Genomic DNA, 18404 nt, shown 5'->3' on the forward strand with positions numbered 1-18404 from the left:
AGCCATCACCTACAGAGAGATTAACTTGGAGAAGAGTCCCCTAAGCAAGCTGATCCTGGGGCTCTGTTCACAAACACAAACAGACCCCACAGAGCCCCAGGACAACAACAACAACACAATTAGACCCAACCAAATCATGAGATAACAAAAAGAGAATTGCTTGACATAGAGCAAACTAGAATGCTATTTGGCTCTAAACAGAGAGTACACAGTGGCAGACCCAAACTTAAGGAAAGCTTTGACTATGTACAGACTCAGTGAGCATAGCCTTGCTATTGAGAAAGGCCGCCGTAGGCAGACCTGGCTCTCAAGAGAAGACAGGCTATGTGCACACTGCCCACAAAATGAGGTGGAAACTGAGCTGCACTTCCTAACCTCCTGCTAAATGTATGACCATATTAGAGACACATATTTCCCTCAGATTACAGAGATCCAGAAAGAATTTGAAAACAAACCCAATTTTGATAAACTCCCATATCTACTGGGTGAAAAAACACAGTGTGCCATCACAGCAGCAAGATTTGTGACCTGTTGCCACAAGAAAAGGGCAACCAGTGAAGAACAAACACCATTGTAAATATAACCCATATTTATGTTTATTTATTTTCCCATTTGTACATTAACTATTTGCACATTGTTACAACACTGTATATATATATATATATATATATATATATATATATATATATATATATATACATAATATGACATTTGAAATGTCTTTATTCTTTTGGAACTTCTGAGTGTAATGTTTACTGTTAATATTTATTGTTTATTTCACTTTTGTTTACTATCTACTTCAGGCTTTGGCAATGTTAACATTTGTTTCCCATGCCAATAAAGCCCATAAATTGAAATTGAATTGAAATTGAGTCGAAACAGCAGGTCCGGGATAAGGTAGCAGGTCCGGTGAACAGGTCAGGGTTCCATAGCCGCAGGCAGAACAGCAGAAACTGGATCAGCAGCACGACCAGGTGGACTGGTGGCGGGGACAGACAGGAGTCGTCAGGCCAGGTAGTCCTGAGGCATGGTCCTAGGGCTCAGGTCCTCTGGGAGGGGAGAGAGGGAGAAATGGGAGAATTAGAGTGAGCAGCCTATCTCTGTCCCCCTTCCACTCCACACATTCCTCTCTCCCTCTATACACACACCACTTTTCCTGCTTTAAAACCTCTATCCCTCCATCCACACCTCTCTACCTCCCTCAGCACATCCCTCTCTCCGGTCTGCCAGTGCCTGAGGCCTGGAACACCTGGGCTGTAATGAGATGACAAGATAGGCATGATTAAAGAGAGAGCGTGCGTGTGCAAACCATGCGTACATACGTGCAGAAGTGCACGCTTGCATGTGTCTGTGTGTATGCTTATGTACGTGCAGGAGCACGTGCGCGCGTGTGTGTACTAGCTTCCACACTCAATGGGTTTGCTCTGCAACACAGGTTCTCTGCACTTTCTACTACATCCGGAATACATTCTGTCTCTCCAAGCTCTGCTTGTGTTCTCGCCTCAGATTGATGTATCCTACAACGTGCCTGACCCCGTGGCCAAACCAGCCTTCCAGCTCAAGGTGGACCTGAAGGAGCCCAGGCAGGAGCGTCACCCGCCAGCCCCGCCCTCCCCCCGCCACGCCAGCCCTCGCTCGCGTTCCCGTGCCGACAACCGCTCCGAGCTGAGCCGCAAACGCCGGGCTGCCACTGACGATGAAGACCCCGCAGCCCACCAAGACAACCTAGACTACCGCATCACCCTGGAAGCCTGCGCCAGGTACGCCTTTTAGCCTAGCATTGAGCCTAGTAGTTTCCCTAGTTCTGCTAGCATCTAGCCTGGTAGTTGGCCTAGTTCTGCTAGCATTTAGCCTGATAGTTGGCCTAGTTCTGCTAGCATTTAGTTTATCATCTAACTCTGTTTCTCTCTCTTCAGGTGGCTCCACACAGGTTCTTCCAACATGGCTGTCTTGGAGGTCCCTCTGCTGTCAGGTTTCCGTGCCGATGTGGAAAGTTTGGAGAGGGTAGGACATGAACATACACACACATTACAATGTTGTACAGACAGACGGCAGGTAGCCTAGCGGTTAGAGCGTTGGGCCAGTAACCGAAAGGTCACTGGTTCGAATTTCGACAATCTGAGTCTGTCTATGTGCCCTAGAGCAAGGTACTTAACACTAATTTGCTCCGGGGTGCCATACTACTATGGCTGGCCCTGTAAAAACACACATTTCAATGTGTATGTGACAATAAAACAAAACAACCCTCCCCCACCAAAAAAGACAGACACGGTTCACATTTGAAGGCCATTTCAGAGGTGGGGCGTGGAATTGATCAGTCCCCTTCTGTTTTCTGCTCAGTCCCCTGTGCTGCTCGTGCTTCTTCCCCTGTCTCAGAGAGGTGTTTGTGGATGTGTCTTTATTAATGGAGGAAGACGTTGAGTAGCTCTGCCATTGTGCTGGTACTCTTGGCAGACATAGACAAAACATTTGCGCCACAGTACTGAGTACTCTGCTCTGCCTCCCTTGTAAACACAGGGGTCATGCTGAATGTTACTGGGAATCGTGTACTGTGTGTGTTTATACAGCAGTAGGGTAATTACTATTGAGAGGGTATTTTTACTGCAGTGTGTCTGGATGAGGGCCAGCTCTGGCCCAGTGATGTTACTGTGTCTCTGGGGCTCCACAGGGAGCAAGGGCAGGGGGCACAAACCCTCACAGACCCTCTCTGGGCCTATAACCCAGCTGCCAGGCCAGGGAAGGGCTGGGCCACTGGGGGTTGCCATTGTTTATCCCAACTACCCCGCTCTGAGAGCCAGAGGAGAGGGACCCAGGGACGCATGGCAGCCATCTGATGGAGGGGGGTGAGAGGTTAGTTGAGGTCACCTCCCCAGGCCCTCTTCAAACACTTTTCTCCCTCATTACTGCAGAGTTATGGGCCCCAGAATCAAACTATCCACCTTCGTAAAGACCTACCTACCTGGGGGGACAGATTCACACCCACTCACACACACACTATCTCCCTGAGACTTGAGGGAGTCGGTGCTGACCTGTGTGTTGAAGTGGCTTACAAGCTCAGTTTACAGAGCCAGCCCTGCCCACCTCCCTGCTGTACGACTGCCTGACTGCCCTGACCAGCAGCATTCCTCACTTCACGAGACGGAGCCTCGCTTATGCAGTCATGTCTTGTTGTTTTCATAGATGTTACTTGGAATCCTTACACCACATACTTTGGCTTACGCCTCTATTGCTCTTTTTATCCATATAATGAGCTGAGCTGAATGGAGCAAAATGCCTTTCACGCTACGCTACGCTACCTATTTTTATGTTACTTTAAGTGCTAAGAGAAAGTGAATGGAATACATTTAAAGTTGTTACTATAATTATAGTTATTGTCAAAGGAGAAAACAACACAGCCTTCTCTCTCTCTCTCTCTCTCTCTCTGTGTCCCAGTGGCGCCAGCTACGGCTGAGCACCTCATAAACATCATCTGTCCGTAGGACTGCCACCTTTTAGAGAGCCCTGTGGGAGGAATTAACCCTCGCCCCAACACCCACCGCCTTAGGCAGTAAACAGCAACTCCCTCATAGACAGTCGACACTGGTACTGTTATTGGAAGCTGGCTCCCTCCCTTTGGCTTGTAAACAGGCTTGACCTACCTACAACTGGACTGAAAGGTCACCAGAATACTCACTGGCCATCAGTGAGACAACAGAAAAGCTTAGCATTGAGCCAGACTCTGGGTTCTGTCCCTGGTTCTGTACTATAATTCGATACTTGTATAAGGGTGTTTGTTGAAAGAGGTATTTTACCTAATGACCTAATGTTTGGTTGAGAAGTTCAGAATATGTAGTGACCATCTATCCCCCTTTTCCTATCATAAAGCTGCTGCTGGACAAGAGGGTTGGTCTGAAGAGGTACGAAGTGGATGGAAGGAAGGTCCTCTTCTACTTTGATGAGGTGAGTTAGCCATACTGGTATATCACCATTGTAATCTGGTGTACTGTACTGTGATCAGTTCTAACTGTTTTACATGTTTGCCCTGTCTCTGTGCTTGTCCCACAACGCAGATCTCCAGTCAGTGTATGACGTGTGTGGCCTTCCAGGCTGTCAGGGAGTACATCATGGGCAAGACAGCGCCTGTTCCGGTCAAGGTGTACGACTACTACGAACCAGGTGTGCCTCGGATAGGATGAATATTTTTAACAGCCCCTCACTTTGCGAGCAGGAAAACCCTCCTCTCTCTTCACAATGATTTACTGACCGCCTTCTCTCGGAGGAAATTGGAATTCTCTGGTCTGTGGTTTAAAATACAAGTACAGAGTTGTTTTGTGGAGAGGCGTGTCCACTACTCCTACAAAGCTGTGTGTTTCTGTCTCTCTCTCTCTCTATACAGCATTTCAGGCCACTCGCTTTTACAATGTGAGCGAGAGCAGTCCCCTGGCCCGCGAGCTGTGTGACGGCACCACGTGCAACGAGGTGGAGAGCTCAACCAATCAGTGGATAGGTAAGAGTTACAGCACTCTACTGTATGTCCATAACGGAACTACCACATTATAGTTGTGTTAGTGCCCATTAAGCCCAGCTAATGAAACAGTGAGAGAGAGCGCGAAGGTGTGACTTATGTCTGACGGGGCTCCTCTGTAAACCTCCATTTCCTGTCCCTTTACTTTCTAAGAGTGTGTGTGTCGTGCCTAAACTGTTATTGGCACGGGCCGATGTTGGGAAGGGAAGAAACAGAAAAGCAGGCCCACACAGGAATGTCCACTGTCCTGGTTGTCATCGTTTCAGCGACACATACACACACTCTCATTAGCGGGGATTGATGTTGCTACAACAAATGGCAAAGTTTGGCCCTGTCACCGTGGTGACGGGTGGATGACCCTGTTTGTGTTGATGCTGTGTTTTGCCGGCCTGGCTGAGAGAGAAAGGCTGAGGGGCTGGGACCCCTGTGCAGCTGGAACCAAGGCCATGCCCAGACCCTGGGGAACAGCTCAAATCAACACACACATCCTCTTACACACACTTCCTTTTTCTCTCTCTCTCCTGACACTTTCCCTCCTATGAAAGATGTAATCTCTTTATTTGCCTGACCCATGGTTGGAATATTTTTTGGTCCTGTGCATTTTACTATAAACTAACATTATGATGGTTGAATTCCACAGCTAAAGTCACACAATGTTGATACACATTGTTAGAAAAAAGTAAAAGATCCCCAAAGTTGAAAAAATATATAATTTCTCCTATCCTTTGTTTTTTCTTTGACCCAGGTTTTGTCCAGGGGAACCAATGTAACAACGTGTTTGGCTGTCTGGAGGAGGAGCAGTTTGAGCGTTGCACCTGCTACAGGGACTGTGGCTACGACGGAGAGCTGGTGTGTGGCTCAGACGGACATCTCTACCAGAACCAGTGCCAGATGGAGGTCTTCGCCTGCCGCAACGGGACCCGCATAGAACAAGTGCCCATGTCCCAGTGTCCTCAGAGTAAGACTACTCTACCAGGAATGGGCTCCATTCCATTTGAAATTCAGTTCATGAAAAATCCTCAATGACCGTAATGGACAATTAATCAATTCATGAGTTTGATGTCAATTCATCCTCTGAATGGATTGAAATAAAAGCTGCTACAGCTGTGGCACCACACCCACTGACTGCTCTTAACACTAGCATGCCAGGCTCTGTACCCCTCCCAGTGGCTCTGCCAGCCAGGCCCACATATGGCTCTGATTTATCGGTCAGCTGCCACACATTGAAGAGCTAAAAACACGATCTAGTTCATAGTCAAACATTACATCCACCGAAAATATGTCTCCAAAATATTTTGATTATGAGAAACACCCTTTGAAGAATTGAAGAGAGGATGTGCTGGGAAGAGGGTGCAGGGTAGCCCAACATGCACGTGCACATACTCTCTTTCTCACACACACACACATACATACACATGTGCACGCACACAAACAAGTAGGAGAAGAAAGAGTGAGGTGTGGCTGTGGTAACAGCTGTTCAGGTGCAGGCTGACTGCTGGATGAAGTTTGTGAGGAGAGCTTCTCTCCCCCCTCTCTGCCCAGCGCTACTACAGTGAGGGAAAAAAGTATTTGATCCCCTGCTGATTTTGTACGTTTGCCCGCTGACAAAGAAATGATCAGTCTATAATTTTAATGGTAGGTTTATTTGAACAGTGAGAGAAAGAATAACAACAAACAAATCCTGAAAAACGCATGTCAAAAATGTTATAAATTGATTTGCATTTTAATGAGGGAAATAAGTATTTGACCCCCTCTCAATCAGAAAGATTTCTGGCTCCCAGGTGTCTTTTATACAGGTAACGAGCTGAGATTAGGAGCACACTCTTAAAGGGAGTGCTCCTAATCTCAGCTTGTTACCTGTATAAAAGACACATGTCCACAGAAGCTATCAATCAATCAGATTCCAAACTCTCCACCATGGCCAAGACCAAAGAGCTCTCCAAGGATGTCAGGGACAAGATTGTAGACCTACACAAGGATGGAATGGGCTACAAGACCATTGCCAAGCAGCTTGGTGAGAAGGTGACAACAGTTGGTGCGATTATTCGCAAATGGAAGAAACACAAAATAACTGTCAGTCTCCCTCGGCCTGGGGCTCCATGCAAGATCTCAAATCAAATTTTATTGGCCACATGCGCCGAATACAACAGGTGCAGACATTACAGTGAAATACTTACAGCCATTAACCAACAGTGCATTTATTTTTTATAAAAAAGTAGAATAAAACAAAAAAGTGTTGAGAAAAAAAGAGCAGAAGTAAAATAAAATAACAGTAGGGAGGCTATATATACAGGGGGGTACCAGTGCAGAGTCAATGTGCGGGGGCACCGGCTAGTTGAGGTAGTTGAAGTAATATGTACATGTGGGTAGAGTTAAAGTGACTATGCATAAATAATTAACAGAGTAGCAGCAACTCACCTCGTGGAGTTGCAATGATCATGAGAACGGTGAGGAATCAGCCCAGAACTACACGGGAGGATCTTGTCAATGATCAAGGCAGCTGGGACCATAGTCACCAAGAAACAATTGGGAACACACTATGCCGTGAAGGACTGAAATCCTGCAGCGCCCGCAAGGTCCCCCTGCTCAAGAAAGCACATACAGGGCCGTCTGAAGTTTGCCAATGAACATCTGAATGATTCAGACGAGAACTGGGTGAAAGTGTTGTGGTCAGATGAGACCAAAATTGAGCTTTTTGGCATCAACTCAACTCGCCGTGTTTGGAGGAGGAGGAATGCTGCCTATGACCCCAAGAACACCATCCCCACCGTCAAACATGGAGGTGGAAACATTATGCTTTGGGGGTGTTTTTCTGCTAAGGGGACAGGACAACTTCACTGCATCAAAGGGACGATGGACGGGGCCATGTACCATCAAATCTTGGGTGAGAACCTCCTTCCCTCAGCCAGGGCATTGAAAATGGGTTGTAGATGGGTATTGCAGCATGACAATGATCCAAAACACACGGCCAAGGCGACAAAGGAGCGGCTCAAGAAGAAGCACATTAAGGTCCTGGAGTGGCCTAGCCCATTTCCAGACCTTAATCCCATAGAAAATCTGTGGAGGGTGCTGAAGGTTCGAGTTGCCAAACGTCAGCCTCGAAACCTTAATGACTTGGAGAAGATCTGCAAAGAGGAGTGGGACAAAATCCCTCCTGAGATGTGTGCAAACCTGGTGGCCAACTACAAGAAACTTCTGACCTCTGTGATTGCCAACAAGGGTGTTGCCACCAAGTACTAAGTCATGTTTTGCAGAGGGGTCAAATACTTATTTCCCTCATTAAAATGAAAATCAATTGATAACATTTTTGACGTGTTTTTCTGGATTTTTCTGTTGTTATTCTGTCTCTCACTGTTCAAATAAACCTACCATTAAAATTAGTGGGCAAACGTACAAAATCAGCAGGGGATCAAATACTTTTTTCCCTCACTGTATATTACAGGGAACCCCAAATGACAGAGTGTTTTTGTCCAGGCCTTTGAAGAAAACCCTGTCACATTCCTTTCCGACGCACAAACCAACAACAAAGGAGCCTTCTTGTTGTGGATTGGGAAAAAGCACATACCAAAACCTGTGTGGGAAAACTAGGCTGCCTGCGCCAAGTTTACAGTAGATTATCAAAAGGACTGGATCCTTGTTTACACCTTCCTCTCATTGTTTGTTTGTGTATGGCTGGTTTGGAAATAAGCACCCACATTGGAAATACGGGAAAATATATCATGCTTTTACCGTAACCATACAGTACAATATGTGGTCTGTGTAACATTGGCTTGTTGTCATTGTGTTGTCTTTGCTCACACAGTGGAATCCACCACGGAGGACGGAGAGAACGCAACAGGCGAGGAACCTGAGCGAACTCCTGTGCCTGTACACACAGGTAAATACAGTGCATGGGAAAACACATCTCTTCCCCTCTCTACCCTCACTCCAACCCCTATCTTCCCATCTCTCATTGGATGCCAGCTGTTCCCAGCTGCAGTAGTGTGTGTGTGAGAGTGCCAGCCAAAGGCAAGGGCTGGAGAGTTCAGGTGTATCACCTCTGAGTGAAGCTGGCATTGACGTGCAGGCATGTGAGGAGGTGCATGCACTGTGTATCAAAGAACCCTGCTCTGCGCCGTTCCCACTCTGAGACACTGTATACAAGCCTGACAGATGAAGACCAGACCTCTAGTGCCAAATGTAAATACATCCATGGATCTGTATTATACACATTCAACCCTCTGAGAACATCCACATACAAAATCAAATCAAATTGTATTTGTCACATGCGACGAATACAACAGGTGTAGACCTTACAGTGAAATACTTATTTATAAGCCCTTAACCAACAAAAATAAGTGTTAAGTAAAAAATAAGGGGTGGGGGGGGGGGACAATGCAAATAGTCCGGGTAGCCATTTGATTAGCTGTTCAGGAGTCGTATGGCTTGGGGTTAGAAGCTGTTAAGAAGCCTTTTGGACCTAGACTTGGCGCTCCGGTACCGCTTGCCGTTCGGTAGCAGAGAGAACAGTCTATGACTAGGGTGGCTGGAGTCTGACTGCCTCCAATAGTTTGCAATAACCTATACCCACTGTAAGGTCCATCACCATGCATCGGCCTCTTCTTGCTTGTCTGGATATATGCAAATAAGTATAAAGAGTTTGATCAGTGTTGTAGATGAGTTAGCGGTGTAGATGAAAGAGTTCCTGTCCTCCAGGTCTGATCATTCTGTCTGCCTGCAGTGTGCTGGGGGCTGCTGGGACTTTTCCCGGCCGTCTGCAGTAGAGGAGAGGAGAAGGGGGAGTAGAGCACTGACTCCTCAGCGGATCACGTCTACAGGCTACTCTCACATTCTGATAAACAGGAGGATAGGCTTTCCTTAGGGGGGATAGTTTTGCTTGAAGAGGATATTTGTTGCTCCACCACAGGGTTCACTTATGTTATGCTTAAATAACTTGTTACAGAACTCCAGGTAAGTTGTATCACTCTTTATGTTGGTTTGTAGCAGGAGTCGTGGGCTGTGGTAGAGTAGACTCACATCCATGCGTGTGTATTTACGCGCGTGTGTTTGATGTGGTCTATGCCTGCGCTGACTTGTTCCCAGCCTGCAGCTATAATGGAGTTCCACAAAGGTCAAAGGTCTCCTCAGTACAAAGACTGATGCTTCACAGTGGAAAAGACCTCACCCCAGGAATGCCATTAAAACTCGACTGCGGTACACACATAGAGAAAACATGTATCATACCAGATTATACACTCAACGAACAGCTGTGTAATTCTGAGCTAATAAATGTTGTTGAGCTGAGCTCCACTGAGAGTTTGGTTAGGTAGATTGTGATGGATGTGATTTTGTGTGCCAAGAATCTGACAGCATTCTCAACAGCTTTAGTAAAACATTGAGGCTTTTGAATCAGTTTCTCTGTAGACATGTCCCTTAGTGGTGAAACGGCATCAGAGCTGAGGGCATGATTAATTCAACAAAACACACTGATGAAAATAAATGGAGTGTAGTGTGTGTATTCATCTGCAATGAATGATTTCCAAAAGGAGCAGTGTGCATGCAGTGCTTAACATTAAAAAGGACATAGTGACCCCTACTGGCAACCTTGTACAATTAACTATTTTGGTAGATACTCTGTGGAAACATACTGTTATGCCCCTTGACTTAAAACTATTTTTTTGTGAACAATTGTCTCATATCTTATTTTTAAGGATATTTCTCACCATCCCACCTGCCCTCTTCCTCTCTCTTGTCTCTGTCCCTCTCTCACTCTCTGTCCCTCTCTCTCTCTCTCTCTGTCCCTCTCTCTCTGTCCCTCTCTCACTCTCTGTCCCTCTCTCACTCTCTGTGTCCCTCTCTCTTGTCTCTGTCCCTCTCTCACTCTCTGTCCCTCTCTCTGTGTCCCTCTCTCTTGTCTCTGTCCCTCTCTCACTCTGTGTCCCTCTCTCTGTGTCCCTCTCTCTTGTCTCTGTCCCTCTCTCACTCTCTGTCCCTCTCTCACTCTCTGTCCCTCTCTCTTGTCTCTGTCCCTCTCTCACTCTCTGTGTCCCTCTCTCACTCTCTGTCCCTCTCTCTGTGTCCCTCTCTCTTGTCTCTGTCCCTCTCTCTGTGTCCCTCTCTCTTGTGCTGTAGGTGAGGAAGAGCAGGGTTCCATGGCTGAGGTGTCCTACTACTCCTATGAGTATGACCCTGAACCCTTCCCTGCCGAGGGAGAGGACCATTTGGAGCTGGAGGCAGGGGAGCAGGGGGGAGAGCAGGAGAGTCCATCAGATATCCAGTTACCCACACTGGACACAAATGACCCCCCTGAGCGATGGTACGGCTCTCTGTCTCTCTGCACAACAACACTGAGTTTGAACCACAGGAGGCTGCTGAGGGGAGAACGGCTCATAATAATGTTCGGAACGGCGCTAATGGAATGGCATCAAACACCTGGAAACCATGTTTGATACCATTCCACTGATTCCGCTCCAGTCATTACCACGAGCCCGTTCTCCCCAATTAAGGTGCCACCAACCTCCTGTGGTTTGAACCATTAACATGGTGGTAACGTGAATAGGGCTTGAAATGAACTCAACTGTGACTTTGTAACATCAAACCTGTGTCAGTCTATATCCACTGTAATAACAAAGTGTATTCAGATACCTCTACATCAAAGATAGCATATCTGTACCTTTCTACCCGATTGCAATGAAGAACCTTAGAGATCTTATTCAGTGTCCTGTTCTCCTCTCCTCCACAGAAACTGCCCCTGACTGCATCACCAGCCAGATCTCCAAATTGTACATTGTTTGTGAATATGTTAGTGAGTGGAGAGAGAAGGAAGAGTGGGGACTGCAGCCTGAAAGGAAGTGATTGTGTGTGTGTGTGTGTGTGTGTGTGTGTGTGTGTACGTTAATGACTTAAGGACTGTGTGTCACTAAGCTAGTCCCCCTCTAGCCCGCTTTGTTTCTCTCTCTTATATCTCCAGTCTCCTATTCACCAGTAGACACCACAGCCATAGCGTCTTTGATATTCACTGTAGTGCCTTTACATTGTTTTTCTGTAATCTCTAGATTGAATAATCAAGTATTTATGTTTGTAATTACACCTGAGTTAAAACAATTGTTTTGTTGTTTTTTCTATCTGTGGTATTTATTTGTAGCTAGTGCTTTTGTTTTGTTTTATTTGTTCCAATGCCACCCCCTATTGCCTTCTTGTCCTGTCACCTACACCAGTGTCTTCATTTCATTCATCAACAATGACATGATGTGATGCACCTATTATTCTTATTCGGAGGAAGCCTTAGGTCAAACACTGAGGTGTACAGTTGATATCTTTATATACTTATTTGGTGTTTAACCTGCTAGAGATCGAGATTGCATTTCTGCAGCCTTAAACTGGAGGATAAGAAGCTCAATTATTCTAGACATCTTTACCAAGCTACCAATATCTTCACATAAGTCCTATTTGGGTAGAGCTGTCACCTTACTGTTGAACACACAGGGATTTTATTGTACAGTACATAAGCTATTTTGTTTTGTTAAATGTTGACTCTTGATAGCATAAAACAAGAATAAAGGTTTGGAATTACTGTAAATTTACCAAATTTAAACCAGTCTAACCCCACATCCATTTCCAATACAGTTGCTTTTGAAAAAGAATAAACTTTGTATACAATCCATGTCTCTGTTTGCAGGTAACTTTACATGCTAATGTAACTCTATTCCCTATATGTATAGGCCTATATGTTACATAGGAAATGAGGAGCAGACCTGGTGGTTAAGGAGTTGTTGGTCCATTTCCTTTGCAACTGTAGTTTAGCCTGAGGAGAATTTCCTGTCATCCTGTAAGCAGTGAGCTGTGTTATTGTCAAGCGCTGTGGCCCTTCAGAATGCCCTCTGCTTTGAAGGCTGTGACTGTGACCCCTGGCATGGCTGTGTGCAGCGGGGCTAACCTGTGTGTTTGTCCCTGTTAACAACACACTCTGGTTACCTAAACAGCAGCCAGGAGAGAGTTAGAGCCTGTAAATGTTTAATGTTTGTTTTCGGCAGACCATGGTTAAGGCACTTGTCAACATTCTCAGTTACCGTATAGCTTCTGGCAACTTTCAGTGTGTGCTTCTGTTGCTGTTTAAAAGGACTACCTGTTCCAAACGGCACATGGATATGTTTCAATGTAGAGGTTATTAAGAGGGCAATGAGTCCACTATGATCAAACTACAGGAATGGTGGTGGAAAACTGTCAGATAACGTGTCTTACATGTCTTATAATATGCATAGTCTCTCACTTTCAGTGTATTATCATATACTGCACTATGTCAAGAAGGAGAATATATCACTCCACGGCTTTGTTGGTCTCTGTAAGGGATACTGTTAGTTCTGATATACAGTATGAATGGGATTTGTACAATATGAGTGGAAGGTCTGTTGTATGAATGGGGAAGGTACTGTAGGGACAGAGAGAACACGCTTCGCTGACCGAGCGATGCGGGAGACCTGGTTGCTGAGACTGAATATCCTGGAACGTCTCCCTGGCAACTGCATGCATGGTTGAAGTGTGATATTCTGCCTCCACGCTACGATGAACAGAGAAAGGAGGGAGAGGGGGGATCTTGGTTTCATGGATTGCTCTGTGGAGATATTGTTACATGAGAGTGAATCCGAGTAATGACATTGTTTCTAAGCACCAGCGGAGTGAGCCCCTCTGGCTGAGCTGCTATTTAACTGGCTGAGATGATGGACTAGTTGGACCCAGTTGGAGTGAGATCAAACATTGTCATTTTAAAGGGCCCTTCTAAACAAGATGCTACATTTTTATGATCTTCATGGGTCTTTGATGGTAGTGGTTCTTATTTTGGAGTGAGTAACTGCGCAGACTTAAGGTATGCATCACTGAATAGGCAAACTCCAAACTGAATTTCACTCAGGACGGATAAAGGAGGGCCATGCTGCTAAGTGAGCGCTGGCATCCATCTGACGCAGATCACCTCTACCATCTCACTAAGGAGAGAGGAACCTGCTGGCTGCGATGCATTGCTAGAGCCTGTTTGTGTCCACATCTACAGTAGTATGCTTCCTACCTGTGTTTTTGTACATACTGTATTGTCAAATTCCCTCTTACTATTGATTGAATTGAGCAGTTTGTGTAATGATTTGGAGGATGTTTTTGTAGGAGGACTTTTAGGACCATACATTTCTTTGACCATGGGGGAGGAGGTGAAAAAGCGCCCCATCATTGCCGGCAGAGAGAAAGGTGAGCTTCCTGAATGGAACAAACCTTGCGATACTTATTCAATACAGATAGATCACTCATGTATTCTGAATTGAGCAAATGTAACACGTAAACGTAACATGTCTAGTTAGTAATTTAATGCATTATCATGTCAGAGAGGGAACATTGACTGGAGGAGTTCATCATTTCTCAGAGCTTGGACTTGCCAGAACTCGCAGTAGTGGCTTTGCTTGTTCAGTGTGCACACGCATCTGAACATTTGTATGCTGATGTAATGTCAAATCAAATCTTGAAAAATTACATGCGCCGAATATAACCGGTGTAGACTTTACCATTAAATGCTTACTAACGAGCCATTTCCCAACAATGCAGAGTTAAAAAGCACAAAAAAGCTAAATAAGGCAATAGTAACACAATAAAATAACAAATAACGTGAAAGTGTGTGTGTGTGAACGTATGTTGTGTGTGCGTTGGTAGTCCAGTGAGTGTGCATAGAGCCAGTGCAAGAGAGTCGGTGCAAAACAAATCCTTTCCAAAAAAGTCATTTCCCAGGTTGTACCTTAAGTGTACTGTCTGCCGCAATGTCTGTCTCTAGCTGTGAAAGTCAGCTGTTTGGATGACCTAGCGTGTCTAATTTGCACCAGCCAGATGTAAATATGTGGTTTATATCCTCAGGCACGTCTTTATGAACTTTTTCAGCTTATTCGTCACTACACCATACTGTATATCATGTAATATGAATGAAGTAGACCAAATCCTTTCGTGCGCACACACAGGTCCTCAACCTATTGTGTAAAATATCTACCCCACAGGGCCAGGACCTGGGCGTTACGCTCTGCCACCGACTATTGGTTTCATCGGCCATGACTTCACCAAGCCAACCAGCCCTGCTTACTCCTTCCACGGCAGAATGAGCAACAACAGTGAGTGCTACAGCGGTCATTAAAGAGCCCCCAAGCTTTAAACATGACATGCTACTCTAATGGTCAATGGAAAACTACCTCAACTAGTATTAGTTGATCATGAAAGGGAATATTGAATGTTGTAATGTCAATGTAAAGCCACTGGGGGGAGACACCACATACCTGTCACAAGTTCTGAACCCTGTACTACAGTCCAGTATACCACTTACCAGCCAAATGTGACACTGTCCTTAGGATACTGGCAAACTTACTACAGTATTGTATATCAGTTATTTATTTGATAGTTTCTCTTGTTTGGCTGTGTAGTGTACGGTGTTGACTCCAGTCCTGGGCCTCAGTATTACATTGATGCAAAAATCACCCGTTTCGGCAGGGATGGCAACCCTGCATACTCCATGTTGGGCAGAGTGAGAGGATCATCAAGTAAGTTCCCACCAACTTCAGGGAAATACACTTTCAATTCAGAGCTGATCACATGTTTTAATGTGCCTATAAAGTTGTAATAAAGTATAACCGTGTTTTTATTTGTCAAAGACCAAAAGCTCATTACTAGATGTGAAAAGGTTGATTTTCCTAAAATATATGTTAATTACATAAGGACCTTGTTGAGTGTGGCAGTTTGTAAGCTACTTACAGCAGTAAGGCAACAAGATACAGCTGGATATGACAGCTCAAGCCTTGCCTTCTGCTGTCAGCTGTTGCAACTGAATTTCATGAACACACTCCACAAATATGCATACACTCTAAATTGACAATGAATCTATTGCATTCCACTTATCAATCTTGCTTGTTCACATAAAGCCAAAGCTAATTACAGCTTTTCCACCAGCAGGGCTTTTCCAGACTCCTGGACCAGGGGCATACAGCCCTGAGAATGCTCCTCCATGCAACACCCAGCGCAGACCCCCATCATACACCATGGGCTCCCGCACTCGCTACCGTACCATCGACTCAGTGCCTGCCCCCAACAAGTACTGTCTCCCTGCACTCATGGGCCCCCAGGTCCCCACCAAGCCAGCCAGTGCCAGCTACACCATCTCAGGGCACTGCAAGTCAGGGGGTCCCTCAGAGGACCTGTCCAAGACCCCAGGCCCTGGTAGATACAACAGTACAGATCCAAGTGTCTACCTTCCCAGGCAACCAGCTTTCTCCATGCTAGGTCGCCATGGCTTCCCCAATGATGCCACTCTGAAGCCTGGCCCTGGAACTCATAACCCTGAGAAGGTGACTGTCCACAAGCCCCGGGCCCCTGCCTTCTCTCTGGGCATCAGACACTCTGAGTTTGTCACCCCACTGGTGGTCAATGTAGCTGACTGAAAAGCACTTCCCACAACTATGTTCCTCTGTCATATGGAACTAGGTTGGATTAATCTGCAAAACCAAGAACTTGAGATGACAATAGAGAACCATTTCTACTGCTGTGCTGGCATAATATAAAATTAAGGACATTTAGATACAGAACATATAGAAACTTCCACACAGAAAGTAAAGAAATATTTTATTTACGTTCTGTCCAGCAACAAGTGTTGTTTAGAATTAACCGAAATATGACTATTCAGTCCAAATGTATACTGTCTGACAAGAGAATATATATATATATATACACACACAAAATAAAAACATTTTCAGAACACGCAAAGTTCTTTCTTTTGAATAAAATATTCCACGTTCAAGAAAGAAAACTAAATTTGACCACTGTTCATTAATACAACATATATTGGCAAGTAAGTAAACATCAATAAAAGTGTAGCAAGTGTTATTCAAGCTCGGTAAAGTCTCATGAATGAGAAATTTAATATTCATATTGTATCAATAAAAGCAGAACTGCTCACCATCTGGTAGTGGGGGCTGAGCCATCAACACTCCTCGGGCTGCCTCTATCATACATCCAACATTTTGGGGAGGGAGTTGTTAAAAATAAAACTTAAAGGTCTATTCTATACACCAAAACACATGGAGAGATGTACATCTTGTTTAATCAACAAAGACCATACAATTAAACTAAGGTGGCTTTCGGGGACGTGGAAGATGATTTTCACTCAATCCTTTGGAAGCGGTCTTCTGAAAAGCAATATATGCGGCTCTAGAAGTAAAACAAAAAGTAGCTAATTCAATACTGACTTCAAGCTAGTAGAGATGGCTATTATTTTCAAACATGCAGCTGGCATAACAATGGCTTTATATCTGTAGGGATGTGATCAGGACAACATAGAAAATTGGGGAAAATAGGTCATTGGTTGGGGAAAAGCCATGTAATAGGCAATACAATATATGGCCTAGAACAGAAAGCTAGCAAGTACATTTAAATGATGTATGAAAGAGGATATCAGATGTATCTTTTCATAACCAGTCATGAGAAGACTTGTGACATAAGTAAAGTTAATGCTTTAGAAAAGATGTTGCTCGTATGAAACGTCAGTTCTTGGTCACTATAAGTTAAGTCAGACTGGTTAGCTAACTTTCGGTCAATAGCTCACCTGGCTTGTGGATCATGTAGTGGATCCAGCCCTGGCTCTGCTGCACCCCCAGACCCCTCCATTCATCTTCTGTCATCAAGTGAGAGGTTGGCACCAGCTTTGATAACTGTTTCGGGAGCATAACATGCCTGTGTAGGAAAGGGATTTTGAATTCACCCAATTAACGTAGCTTGCTAGTTACTAACTGGAAAGTACTTGGTGTTTACTAGTACATGTAACGATAGCTAACTAGCTCGCTAGCAAGCACCAGTAGGCCAAATAACTTTGAACATGTTGTGGCAACACCAGCTGATATTATTAGCTAACGTTAGCGGTCGTTAACCAAGTCACATGATACAGTTCGCTAGCTAGCTAAACAAATGATTCCAGCCTCCAGTCGCCAGCCAACAAATGTAATAACAGTATCATTATTATTTTGACAAATACAGTATTATGGCTGGCTGGCTCGCTAACTAGCAAGTTGGCTAGCTAACCAACCTGGGGAGCTGGGTGCATTTGCTCGCGGTAGCAAAGCAAGTTAACTAACGTTAGCTAGTAAGCAAGCATGTTAACAGTATACAGTACCGTAGTAGCTAGCGTTACAACTTCAACCTACCTGTACTCAAATGCTTCATCTGTGTACTTGTCAGAGTAGTAAATTTGTTTCTTCGACATGTTTAATCGAACAGAAGTATATAACACAATCTTCTGGATAGGTTTTCGTATTTTCAGACAGCTGTCAGTTTCGATAAGCGATAGCTGGCTAGATTTGAATGGGCGCAACGCAAATTGTAATCTGCAGTGTATCCGCAAATTTTGAACTCAAACGGTTCCACTCTTGGCCGGGATTGGTGAAGGCGCGCGTGGGCAAAACAAACTAAATGCGCGGCGCCCCGCCCCCACCTTCTGACGTTGACAGCTGTACACATGGTGAGATATTTCTAAAATGTTAGACTTTTATGATTTTTCCATTGTTTTTTTCGTCGAGTAAATGTCAATATACATTTATCGTGCTTCTTTAGTCCTACAATCGTGAATATTCGTTGACAAATGCCTGAATGCCACACAAAAAATGGTATATAGCCATATTCTACGGGATTAGTTTTACTGGGGGTGGTCGTGTAACGTAATTATGTGTACGAGCACAAAAGACTATATCTGTAATTTAGTTCCGAATCTGCAATGGCAGTGATTTTTACATTGCTGGAGAGTAACAATTCCAGACAGAATAACCCACTGTTTTTTGGCAAACTCCAAGGTCCTCTGATAATATTAGTACAGTGCGAATCAACATCCCTGTGTTTTGAGAGAAATGTCTGAGTTTGACAG

At 44.8% G+C, this 18404-nt stretch overlaps 3 protein-coding genes across 5 annotated transcripts in view; 2 read left to right on the top strand and 1 right to left on the bottom strand.

Annotated features, from left to right (window-relative positions):
* Positions 1-12144, top strand: part of LOC311148424 (C3 and PZP-like alpha-2-macroglobulin domain-containing protein 8) — a 71245-nt gene extending 59101 nt beyond the window's left edge. Inside the window, exons 35-43 of the mRNA XM_084185392.1 lie at positions 1507-1760; positions 1917-2004; positions 3865-3939; positions 4050-4155; positions 4376-4486; positions 5250-5462; positions 8307-8381; positions 10616-10799; positions 11226-12144. Of these exons, the coding sequence (XP_084041518.1) occupies positions 1507-1760; positions 1917-2004; positions 3865-3939; positions 4050-4155; positions 4376-4486; positions 5250-5462; positions 8307-8381; positions 10616-10799; position 11226 (1107 nt within the window). The 3' untranslated portion in view covers positions 11227-12144. The remainder of the gene's footprint in view (positions 1-1506; positions 1761-1916; positions 2005-3864; positions 3940-4049; positions 4156-4375; positions 4487-5249; positions 5463-8306; positions 8382-10615; positions 10800-11225) is intronic.
* Positions 12145-13533: 1389 nt separating this feature from the next.
* LOC311148463 (protein CIMAP1D-like) lies at positions 13534-15936 on the top strand (the record flags this gene model as incomplete). 3 transcript variants are annotated; one of them, XM_084185438.1, is made up of 4 exons in its annotated part: positions 13534-13717; positions 14509-14619; positions 14926-15096; positions 15449-15936. In XM_084185438.1, 4 exons carry the CDS (start codon positions 13534-13536, stop codon positions 15934-15936), a joined length of 954 nt encoding a protein of 317 aa, XP_084041564.1. The 3 variants fall into 3 exon arrangements, with proteins under 3 accessions (XP_084041564.1, XP_084041565.1, XP_084041566.1); XM_084185439.1 differs by having other exon boundaries at positions 13669-13717; positions 14926-15042; XM_084185440.1 differs by having other exon boundaries at positions 13669-13717; positions 14926-15042; positions 15452-15936.
* Positions 15937-16105: 169 nt separating this feature from the next.
* LOC311148934 (cyclin-dependent kinases regulatory subunit 1-like) lies at positions 16106-17965 on the bottom strand. Its single transcript, XM_084185969.1, has 3 exons — positions 17692-17965; positions 17097-17224; positions 16106-16702 (listed from the first exon to the last, which is right to left on the bottom strand). The coding sequence occupies exons 1-3, from the start codon at positions 17748-17750 to the stop codon at positions 16659-16661; spliced, it is 231 nt and encodes a 76-aa protein (XP_084042095.1). The 5' UTR covers positions 17751-17965; the 3' UTR covers positions 16106-16658.
* Between the last annotated feature and the right edge of the window lie 439 nt (positions 17966-18404).

Source organism: Coregonus lavaretus (genome assembly GCF_964263955.1).
Source record: "Coregonus lavaretus genome assembly, chromosome: 21".
NCBI classification, from domain to species: domain Eukaryota; kingdom Metazoa; phylum Chordata; class Actinopteri; order Salmoniformes; family Salmonidae; genus Coregonus; species Coregonus lavaretus.

Bases quoted from the DNA above. Each gene is read 5' to 3' on its own strand.
- LOC311148934 (XM_084185969.1), bottom strand. From the start codon at position 17,750: ATGTCGAAGAAACAAATTTACTACTCTGACAAGTACACAGATGAAGCA. The intron at 17,225-17,691 runs GTAGGTTGAAGT...TTTCCTACACAG, and splicing joins GATGAAGCATTTGAGTACAG to GCATGTTATGCTCCCGAAAC. The intron at 16,703-17,096 runs GTGAGCTATTGA...TTTTACTTCTAG, and splicing joins CTACATGATCCACAAGCCAG to AGCCGCATATATTGCTTTTC.